The sequence below is a fragment of the Vespa mandarinia genome, chromosome 7 (assembly GCF_050613455.1).
Source record: "Vespa mandarinia isolate Hongniang chromosome 7, ASM5061345v1, whole genome shotgun sequence".
NCBI classification, from domain to species: Eukaryota; Metazoa; Arthropoda; class Insecta; order Hymenoptera; family Vespidae; genus Vespa; species Vespa mandarinia.
Window position 1 is genome coordinate 5,400,637 of NC_140816.1, and position 11,864 is coordinate 5,412,500.

The 11,864-nt window shown below is 30.7% G+C and overlaps 2 protein-coding genes across 8 annotated transcripts in view; one reads left to right on the forward strand and one right to left on the reverse strand.

Moving 5' to 3' along the window:
* Window positions 1-11,864, reverse strand: part of tn (tripartite motif containing protein thin) — a 61,625-nt gene that overhangs the window by 20,239 nt on the left and 29,522 nt on the right. For all 7 annotated transcript variants that reach the window (XM_035863588.2, XM_035863587.2, XM_085658224.1 and 4 more), the window contains 2 exons: window positions 7,612-7,793; window positions 4,064-4,297 (listed from right to left, as the gene is read on the reverse strand). In XM_035863588.2, the coding sequence (XP_035719481.1) occupies window positions 4,064-4,297; window positions 7,612-7,791 (414 nt within the window). In that variant the 5' untranslated portion in view covers window positions 7,792-7,793. The remainder of the gene's footprint in view (window positions 1-4,063; window positions 4,298-7,611; window positions 7,794-11,864) is intronic.
* LOC118440488 (Golgi-associated plant pathogenesis-related protein 1-like) lies at window positions 131-2,256 on the forward strand. Its single transcript, XM_035863598.2, has 5 exons — window positions 131-339; window positions 413-494; window positions 1,132-1,283; window positions 1,696-1,981; window positions 2,181-2,256. Exons 1-5 carry the CDS (start codon window positions 335-337, stop codon window positions 2,217-2,219), a joined length of 564 nt encoding a protein of 187 aa, XP_035719491.2. The 5' UTR covers window positions 131-334; the 3' UTR covers window positions 2,220-2,256.

The window sequence follows — 11,864 nt, forward strand, 5'->3', positions numbered from 1 at the left end:
TTCTTGGTAATCTATTATTGATCATTATATTTCACGGATAAACCGTGTCTTCGTTCATTTATTTTTAGAAATAAATTCGATTTGAATTCACTCCATTATATATGAACATAGATGCATAGACACATATAGACGCATATATATGCACCCGCACACGTACATGCACGCACGCACACATACACATACACAACAGATACATCTCTCTGTTGTTTTCTTGAATCAAAATGTCTCAACGTTTCTACAAGCGTAACCTAACGCTCACCGTTCTCGAAGATGACGTAAAAGAAAGTTCTGGTTCGTATCTCGCTTCGTAAGACACCAAGCTGTTTCGTCGACGATGGAGTGAGTTCTACATTTAGATCCATAGTCCGTTTCGATTGCAACGTATGATAGGATATTTGTTTTTCATGCGTAGAAAATTCATAGAGGATTGCTTGGACGCACACAATCGTTACCGAGCCATTCATGGATCTGAACCACTTCAAATTTTACCAAAGGTATTATATATATATATATATATATATATATATATATATATATATATATTGTATATAAATACGTATGTATGTTTCTTTGATTTTTTCTTTCTTTTTTATTTTTTTTATTTCTTTTTTTTTTCTGTACAACTTCAGTCATAGACACGTTACCGTTCGTTTTATATCATCGTTATAATACCTCTTTGAAAGATAATTAGAGTCATTAGGTATACGTTGGTGGAAACGCTTATCCTTTTGATGATTTAATATCGTCCAATAAAGACTTCTACTATGGCACATAAATCTGATTTATCGTGGAATATTAATTATTCGTGATTCGAGCCATTAAAGGAAGAAGAACTTTAAATCTATGGTTTAATACTCCAGAATAGATTAAATAATTTATTCGATACGCAAACGATATTATTATTTCTCGTATATTATTTATCATTCGAAGAATCGTTTCATATTAGTTATTTACGAATAAATATGATTATTATTTGGAAATATATTTTTCGTATTATTGTTAATGATAATTTAATATTACGTAATTTAAAGTTGTTCGTAATATTTCCAATCGTAAAATGAAGGTCAGCCTGACTCATTGATAAGCTCAATGTATTTCTATAGAATAATAATACGTACTATTTGTTTATAGCTGAACAAATATGCTAACGTATGGGCGACCTATTTGGCGAAAAAAGGTGACACCACACGAAGAAAAACATTACATTACGGAGAGAACGTATACGTTGTTTTCATCGGGGACGTTAGTAGCTCAGGACCCGTCGTCGAAGCTGTTGACTCTTGGTTAATACGGAAATAATTTTCTAACGATGATTTTTCTTCTCTCGTTTCATTTTTCTAATATCGCATTTATATATTATCGTCATTAATATATTATTTATATTCTAATTATGAAATCTTTCAACAAAATACGTTTCATTAATCGATAATACAGAGCTGATCAAAAATTTATACGTATATGTTCACGAAGGTGTTTCAAATTTTTCTTTTTCTTTTTTTTCTGTCTTTCTTTTAAATTGAAACTTTTAGCTCGTCCTTTGAGATTTATCGAAAATTCTATTTTTCCTTCTTTTTTTTTTTTCCTTTTATTTTTGTATTATATATATATATTATTTATTTTTTTTATTTTCCTCATCATAAACGTTCATTAAAGAAAACGATTACGATACGATACGCGTTTTTGTTCATACAACAGGTATCAGGAAAATAAATATTACGAATACAAAGAATCCCAAGTAAATTTAAAGGTGGTACGTCATTTTACGCAACTGGTATGGAAGGAAACAAAATTTATGGGATTTGGAATGGTCACTTCTCCGACCGGACAGATCTATATTGTCTGCAACTACGATCCTCCTGGCAACGTAGAAAAGAAATTTGCTGAAAATGTGTTACCACCGAAGGAACAGAAGGAACAGGAGGAGGAGAAGGAGGAGGAGGAGAAGGAGAAGGAGGACAAAGAGGAGGAGGAGAAGGAGGAGGTAAGTCGTTGAGATTCCCTTTCGTAAACGAGTCTTCATAAAATACACGTGTGAGCCATGTGCTTTGTGTACTACGAGCATCCTTCCTTACTATTACCTTTTTTTTATTTTTCTTCTCTCTCTCTCTCTCTCTTTTTCTTTCTCTCTCTCTCTCTCTCTTTTTCTTTCTCTCTCTCTCTCACGTTATTCCTACTTTCAGAGTCGCTTCGCGAAGTTTCAGGATGGCCCGTTAAAGTAGCCACAGTATGTTACTTTCACCAAGCGTACATATGTACATACGTGAAAATAAAATTACGTGATATATATCACATATATACATACATACATATATGTATGTATCTATGTATGTATCACCTTATTCCCGTGGATATATATTTTTCTACTTATTTAGCGACAATTTTCATCCTTCTGCATTGCGGTACATAGGAATACATAATTCTTTTAATTTTCTCTAAAGCATACTGCATCGTTTATTATTACGGTATATATTTTATAACGTGTATGTTCTTTTTGAGAAACAATGGAAAAAAAAAAGAAAAAGAAAAAGAAAAAAGATAGAACAACTTAATCAACGTTACGACGTTAATGATTGTTTATATTTCTCAGGTGATATAAAGAACGATAATATAATGTATATATATATATATATATATATATATATATATATATATATATATATATATTTTTCTTTTTTTTATTTCGAATATTTTTTATTTTGCATTACTTTTCGTACGTATTATAATTACGTAACGTATGTCGTTTTATATACGTATGTATATGTCGATTAATATATTTGTCTTTTTTTTTTATACGTATTTAATACATATTAATACGTGCTTACGTGTGTTTAATGATCTATATATGTATATTCGTCGATATATCGTCGTCCATAGAAATATTAATTATGATAAATTAAAAAGGAAATATTCTTACGTAATAAAAAAGAATATTGTCTATTTTTAAAATTTAACGAAATAATAGAATTTTCCAATGAAATCGGACGAAATAGTTGGAAAATTTATTCCATCACGTGGAAATAATCATGAATCAGTGGGATATACATAGTTACATGTGTCGATATTTCGTCGTCCCTGTCGTCGTCGTCGTCGTCGTCGTCGTCGTCGTCGTCATTTTCGATGACGTATGTACTATGAAACAAACAGGACGTTGAGTCTGCATTAGGATGCGATCGTGATTAAATTCTATCCACGATTCTGTTCGAACATTCGAGAAGCAGTCGGAAAAACTTGGACGTATTGCAAATTTTAACGCTGCAATTTTAGATGTCCTCCAAAGTCTTGGCAAAATTTTGAGGATAGAAATTATAATCTTGTTTCTAAAGATTTCGTAAAAATTGTACTTTATGTCTCGATCGATCGATCTTTCTTCGTTACCGTCATTATGATAAAATTATTATTTATCTTTTTCTTTCTTTCCTTTTTTTCTTTTTCTGTTTTTTTTTTTTTTTTTCCCTAGAAATCTTCTTGTACAGCGAATTGTAAAAATACGTATTATACATTTCAAGAATAGTCATTAGTTTGATTGGACTTTAAAAATTTTTCAAATCGTCATTATTTCATTAGAATATTGAATTAAAAATATTCGACATAGAATTGTCGTTACTCAAAAAAAAAAAAAGAAAAAAAGAAAAGAAATTGTTAGACTTAAAAAAAAAAAAAAAGGAAAATCTTCAAAGAGACGAAGATTTGATAATTATTTCCTTTTTTTTAACAATTACTTCTTTAAATTTCTTCAAATCTAGCAATTTTGTAATTATTTTCTTTTTTTTTTTTAAGTAACCTTAAAACGCAATTTTTTCTCTTCTTTCTATTTTTTATCTTTCTTTTTTTTTTTTACACGCAACTCAGTAGTAAATAAAAAATAAGGGGAACCTAAGTGAATTCATTTAATTCACTCCGATTGAAATGTAATTATTAATAAAAAAACCAAAGAAAAAAAAAATAAAATAAAAATATGTATATACATATAGTACAAAGATTTGAAAAGATATTGAAAAATATTTTGACAGGTCTTATAATGTAAAAACTATCGTATTAGAATTAAAATGATAATTTTATTTACCTGGGAGTTGATACGAGTTATTTCACGTCTAAGGATGTCCATATGGGCGTCCTTGCATTCAGGACAACATTTCTTCTCACAATGGACGCAGAGGGAACAGTAGCTCTTTTCTGAGCAGACACCACATCGTTCCATGGTCTGACCACTGGTTGGATCTGGCAATTCCCCTGTGATCTCTATGTGTAATTCCAAAAATCGTTGTAGCGTCACGTTGGTAGGGAAGGCTTGAACACCCTGTTAGGTTGTAATAGAGATTAGCATTAACGATCGAGACGGTATAATTTGATTGGTGAACGTTCTATCAAATTTTCAACGTATGTAGATATTTACATACATAACAAAGTACATATGTATATATATATATATCTAATGGTATATAGAATATAAATGTTTGCATTTGAATTTTTTACAATGTTTTATCAAATCCTTTCAAAATTCCGAATCCAAAGTTCCGATCATCCGTGAGAGAGAATGTGAGTGAGTGAGAGAAGGAGAGAGAGAGAGAGAGAGAGAAGGTAGCTCTTTGAAGTACGATAATTTGCCTCGAATATTTTCAATCACGTAATATGAACAAAATCTACAGGGTGTATCGAAATAGTCAGATTATCATCTCACTATATTTCTCCTTCGATCGATCAAATTCAATTTAAATGTTAATCAATATTTTTCGATATAATTATAATCGATATAATTGTAACTTTTTACTGTAAATAATTACTAGCGATTACCCTCATATATGTTCCTTTAATCTTTTAAAATGTGATTAAAAAAACATAAACATGTTTACAATAATATTTAACGTATTATTATATCAATGAGAAAAAAAAAGAAATGTAGAATATTTTTCACAAAGATATATTATTTAAAAACTTTTCTCAATTTTTAATAGAAATTAATTATTATCTAATCGTTTTTATAGACATACTTTCATTTTTAAATCGTAATTTAATAATCTATCCAAAATGTAAACCTGTAAAATGGAGAATGCATTTTTTCTTTTCCTTAAAAAAAAAAATAGCCAAAAAAATTGGATATCGTAATATATACGAAAAGGAAAAAAAAAAAAAGAAAAAAAATGAGATTGACACGAATCACAGTGTATATAAACGCGACGTCTCCTTTTATTTCTATTTCGATGGAATATATATATATATATATATATATATATATATATATATATATATATATCAGGGAATGATTTTATTTGCATCGCTGCGAGATAAAGTTCGACGAGCGTAAAACACCTGCTCGCGAGAGTATACTCGCCATGCGAAATCAGATTAATAACCTGCTTTGACGGCTTAATGGTATTGATCGTAGCATCGACGCGGTATATCGATGATGATCGGTACGAGGCTCTTGTGCGGTTTGCCGAAACACTTTTTGACGGCTCGTTCAAAATGTCCGAGTCTGGGTCGATAGAGCAGCTTTTGAAATCTCCTTCTCTTACTCCCAATGCTTCGTATCGTTTCGTCTCGTCTCGTCTCGTCTCGTTTCGTTTCGTTTCGTTTCGTTTCGTTTTATTAGGAAACAACGCTATTGCATTAACGTGATATAACTCATGGAAGGAAATTCAATGGAATTTCTAACATTTATTTCGAATTAAATATATATATATATATATATGTATAAAATTTTTTCCGCTAAAAAATATATTACATATATACATATATGTTTGAGGATATAAAAATGTAAAAAAAAAAAGAAAAAAAAAGAAGAAAAAAAAGTGAAATTAAAAGAACGAGCAGCGAGCTTGAAAAATTTTGTTTTATTTTAACATAAAAAATTCATATGAAATTTTTTTTCTTTCGTTCGTCATTGTTGTTCCCCTTTTCTCGTATTCAAAGCCTTTTTAATTTCAACATTACACCGAGTACGATGTTAATTATGGAAAATTAAATAGAAAAAAAAATAAAAAAATAAAAAAAGAAAAGAAAAACAGAAAAAACAGAAGAAACAAAAAAGAAAGAAAGAAAGAAAGAAAGAAGAAAAACAAAAATTCCTTAATTTCCTTTTTTACTTTTTTACTTCTACTCTTGTTAATAATCGAGATATGCAATAACGTGATGCATATTTACGTACGCATATTCGTATATTTATATTATACGAGGGCACATATAACTTGAAAGTTGAATATTTATTAAAACATTATAGACGCGATATTCATTAAAATATTGAGTAAAGGTGATTTTCTATATTTATTCGCATAACTAATTGTTATAATCGTATAAGTTTAATTACGTTTCTATGTAGTATCCTTAAAGTAATTAATAAATGTTTCACGTTGATTGGTAATTAAAGTATGAGAGTCATTTAACTCAATTAGGGGAGTTAGCGAGAGCAGTGATTACGTTTAAATGGCGATGTTAACGTTAACATGATCAAACTGATTATCCAAAATCGATATATTTATTCTATGTATATGAAATTAGGATTTAAGGGTGTTAGAAAATCCCATAGAATTTCATTATCGACGAACGATCGATATGGAATGACAACGAGATGGCAGACATAATCGATGTTTACTTTGAGAGAACAATTATCGAAGAAGATATCGAGCCGATAGGATTACGTTCCTAAAGTTCTCTCTCGTACGAACGGCCTTTCCAATTGGAATTTTCGTTTGGGCAATATGCCAATGTTCGTTTTAACGACTCGACTGTATCTTGATCGAACGGATTGCTTTTTTTCGAATACTAAGCTCGTAATAAAATATGTTGGTCATTGGTGTACGTATGTATCTATTTACGTAGCCATTAGTAACACCTCACCGGACATATAATTTAAATTAATTTAATTTAAAAATAATTGTATAAATATATATATATATATACATATACAATTCATTTTCATAAAATAGATGGAATAAGAAAAAAATCTTTTATGTTTATAAATAAAAGTTTTTCTCTTTATTTATTTCATTATTTAGATATAAAAATTTCAATGAAATTGATTTTATTTATTGATCACTGTCAACGTTCAAATCAAATGTGACAAATAATATATAGTTATTTTTACAAGTAAAAGTGATGAGAGATTTATAAATGGTCGTATATATAATGTGTATGTATACAAAAATATCAATGAATATTTTTCCATTCATTTTTCATTTATAAGCGTATTTACAATTCAATAAATGTCGACTCATACAGAAAAAATATTTTATAGCATTAAAATGTAATTACATATGCCTATAGTAAAATATCAACGAACAATTTTCTATTCATTTTTAATATAATCGCGACTAAATTTAGATATCCCATTCAATAATGTCGGTTTATTCGAATTAAAAAATTTATATTAACATACAAGAATATATATGTAAAAATATCAACAAATATTTTTCTATTCACATTATAATTTGAAATTCGTGCTTTAAAATTCGAATATTCGATTCATTCGAAAAAAAAAAATAATAATAATCGAGGAAAAAAAATACAGAAAATGGAGGAAAAAAATCGGATGATTTAAAAAAATCATAAGCACATAAAATTATATATATATATATATATATATATATATATATATATAAATTTGTATAAACTCACCTGATAAGGTATACGATGTTCTGCACGACATTCCGGACATTTGACCTGTCGACGAACATAATCGACGAGGCCGTCCATGCACGGTTCCATGCAAAAGCTGTGCTGGCATGGTAAAAGCTTCGGGTTCCTGTAGCGATCCAGGCATATCGCGCACGTTAGCAGTTGCTCGAACTGCTCCATGCCTGTAAAATAAGAACGGTATAGTTTTCAGTAAAGCTCATCCTCGCACGGATCACGAGAGACTGCACTCGGCTTTTTGCCTTCGTGGAGGGAACCTCATCGGCGCGCATCGGATACTATTAATACTAACTCAGAATGCAGTGTCATGCAGTTTAACAAATATAATACTCTGTTCTCACTCGCGACAGTTCTATTTTTCTTTTTTCATTTGTTTGTTTGTTTCTTTCTTCTTCTTATTCCTCTTCTTTGTTCTTTCCTTTTTCCTTCTTTCTTTCTTTCTTTCTTTCTTTCTTTCTTTCATTCTTTTTTCCTCGTTAAAGGAAATAAGAAAAAAAAGAAAAAAACAAAAGAACAAGAAGATTCGTAAAATCCAAAATCGACATTTTAAGCTATTTTTATTAATTATTAATTGTTCTATTATTCGTTGTAATCTTTTCTTTTTTGTTTTCTTTTTTTTTCTTTTTTAATTATCTTTAAATAAATCAATTAAATATTAAGAATGATAGAAAATAGAAGAAGATGAGATCGTTGCTCTCTTCCTTTTCGATCATTATTATTCAAAATTGCAAATAATTATTCTATTTATCCCTATAATCCCGTAAATTCAATTATTAGATATAAATAATATTTATATATTCTGACACATATTTTCGATATAATAATTTCATCATATTTAACGACGTGAATAAGAGACGTGGCATATGACGGAAAGGATAGTTTGTCATCGTTAATAAATAGTTTAGGTGAAGTCGCCGCTAATGCAATCTTATATATACTTATATATATATATATATATATATATATATATATATATATATGCATAGATTATATACGTATACGTAGATGTAAGACGAATTACTTGTTCTCATATCGTGCCAAAGTAAATCTTATGACGGAGATATATAGTATATAGAGAAACGTGTTTTAGTCTAAACGAAGGAAAGTCGAATCTAATCCTTGAATAGAGGATTAATTATTTTAAGAGAGATCACGTTGATGTTTGTAACTTTTGTGTCACTTTTAAATGTTCTGCTTGTCTTCTTCCTACTTTAAACGTAAGCCGAATGAAAGACACCAAGACAATGTCAAGATCTTCTTCTTCATCCGCGATGTCGTTGCACTTCTATTTTCAGGTACGATGCATCAGCGGAGTAAAGTTAGTAGTTTAGAGCTTTCTCTCTCTCTCTCTCTCCTTTTCTCTCTCTCTCTTTCTCTCTCTCTCTCTCTCTCTCTCTCTCTCTCTCTCTCTCTCTCTCTCTCTCTCTCTGTCTGTCTGTCTGTCTGTCTGGCTGGCTGTCTCTCTCAACGTGCTTGAGAACTCGAAGGGCGTACTTCCGAAGTTCTTGAATTGCAAATTAGACTCCGTAGAACATTCGTTGAACAATTAGAGTACGTTGGGCTAAGAAGTTTGTCTTCGGTCTCGACATCAAAGTGTGCACCATCCGATATTCACCACCGAAAGATCAGCTTCCGGAGCTCTTCGACAACGATTTACATTATGTTTAGCGATTGGAGCTTCTCCTTCATGGATATATGTATTATAGATATGAGAAAGTAAATAAAATATCTGTAAATATGTAAATACAGAGAGAGAAAGAGACAGAAAGAGAGAGAGAGAGAGAGAGAGAGAGAGAAAGAGAAAAAGTGAGAGATTTAGAAAATAAGATGTGCATATAAGATGCATAATTTTCAAAACAAATGAGTATATATATATATATATACATACGATTTGAGATGATAATTTTAACAAATGTATTTGGCCGTTAATAACAATTAAAAATTAAAAAAAAAAAATGTATTATATTCGTTTCCCACGAAAGATAACAGTTTTAAAATTCGTCAAGTTAATTCGTCTTCGAATAAAAATTTTCATAGCATGCAATTGAATCGTTTCTAAGTTCTCGAGTGAAGTTATATTTTTAAAAAGTATTATCACGTAGATTGTCATCGGTAAGAAATTTTGATGTTTCCTACCGATAATAGTTTGAGTGAAACAACAGGAAGACACGTTCGTAACATAAATTGTCCGACTTTTCGTATAGGAAGTTTCCAATCAGATTCGATCTTTTCTGATTGCACGAGTCTCGGACTTATTTCAGGTTCGGCCTCGCAAAGCATCCGGCTATTTGTCGTCCCGACGACGACGACGACGACGACAACGGCGACGCCGACGCCGACGCCGACGCCGACGCAAACGTTTCTTCTTTCGTCACGAGTTTCGTCTATACGAATTTAACCTTTCCGGTTCGTCGGAAATCATTGGCGCGTGTTAAAAACCCTAAATGCCTTTTGTAAGCGCGAGTACAAAGAAAAAAAAAGCAAAAAAAAAAGAAAAAGAAAAAGAAAAAGAAAAAGAAAAAAAGAGAGACAAATAAAAGTAGAAAAAGAAAGAAAAGGGAAATAATTTTGTTTTTTCTTTTTTTCTCTTTCTTTTCTTTCATTTCATCAATTCTTTGTCGATCGCAAAGTTTTCAATATTTCCAATGTTTATCCGAATTTCTTAATTTCCATTCGAATTCATCCATCCATCCATCCATCCATCCATCCATCCATCCATTCGAATACCATCTATTGTTTTCGAGACAATAATATTTCTATTTTATAGAAATTGCGAGAGCGCGGATTTGCGCAAAACCTTCTTGGCATCTACTGGAACATTTGTCGCTGATCCATCAGTTATCTTTCTTGCAACGACCGAACGGACATTTATTAATAGTCTTCTACGAGACTCGTTTAACAAAGACCGCGTTAAACGTTTGAGAACAAAAAGAAAAAAAAAGAAAAGAAAAGAAAAAAGAAGTGAGCGATTGCGATTTTCTACGAGCCAGCAAAAATATTATTTTGAAATTTACGAACGATTATCATTTCCTTTTAACGTTTTTAATCGCAAATACGAATCGTAGTAATCGTAATAACGTTTGAGAATTGCTGATTGCATCGAAGATTCTTTTTACAAAAGAAAACAAAAAAAAAAAAAAAGAAAAAAAATAAAAAGAAAGAAAAAAGAAAAAAAAATGGATCGAATCTTTTAGTTAGCAGTGAGCTCGCGTAAAAAATTGGACGAATGGAAACGTGTTCTTTGAAAGAAAGAAAGGAAGAAAGAAAGAAACCAAAGAAAGAATGAAATAAAGGAAAAAAAACAAAAAAAAAGAAAAAAGAACAAAAACAAGGTAAAAAAAAAAAACCAGAAGAAAGAGAAGAAGAAGAAGGAGAAGAAGAAGAAGAAAATGAGAAAGAAAATAAAAGATATAACACAAAAACGGGATCGCAAAAGTTTCGATTTAAAAGAACGACAACACGTAGTAGAATCGAAAGGCCGTGAGTCGATTTTAGCTATTCGACGTACATAACCCGGAGATATGTATTTTCTTCTTCTTCTTCTTCTTCCTACGAACGCTATGTTGCTGACGTCAAAGGTCGTTTTGACGATTGGAAGGAGCCAGGGGTCAGGATGTTAAAAATAGTAGATAAATTAGGTGCCATTGTTACCGTCAAACCTTCCACTTGTTGATCTCTAAGACGAATTCTTCTTATCTCTTTCTTTCTCTCTCTCTCTCACTCTCTCTCTCTCTCTCTCTCTCTCTCTCGCTCTCCCTCTTTCTCGCTCTCTCTTTCTCTTTATCCTCTCCTTTCTCAACTCCGATACACAAAGTGCTACGAATGCTCGTTCTATGAAATATTGTAATGCCTTTTGCAAGCTGTTAACGAAGCATTTCTCTGCCCTTACTAATCGAGAATACGTTTATAACGCGTTCGCGTTTATTTCCGTACGGACGGAAATGTAAATTTACATTGTTCTCTGAAAATTAGCAAGCTATACTTGGTAGCATCGATGCGGAGAAAATTCATTCCCCATCGGTAGCGGTAATTGAAGAGAAAAGAGAAAATGAAATGGAAATATTACCTAGGTAAATAGATAAAGAAGAAACCAAAAGATAGAAACTAAAAGAAACGAGAGCTTCATTGACAATAATATAATATTATTAATAAATATTTTATTGGACTTTCGTATTTCTTCATCAATTGTAATATTTTTTTCATTTTCCTTGATGGACTTTTTAATATTTTAAAGG

Bases quoted from the DNA above. Each gene is read 5' to 3' on its own strand.
- LOC118440488 (XM_035863598.2), top strand. The intron at 1,284-1,695 runs GTTAATACGGAA...TTCATACAACAG, and splicing joins GTCGAAGCTGTTGACTCTTG to GTATCAGGAAAATAAATATT. The intron at 1,982-2,180 runs GTAAGTCGTTGA...TCCTACTTTCAG, and splicing joins AGGAGGAGGAGAAGGAGGAG to AGTCGCTTCGCGAAGTTTCA.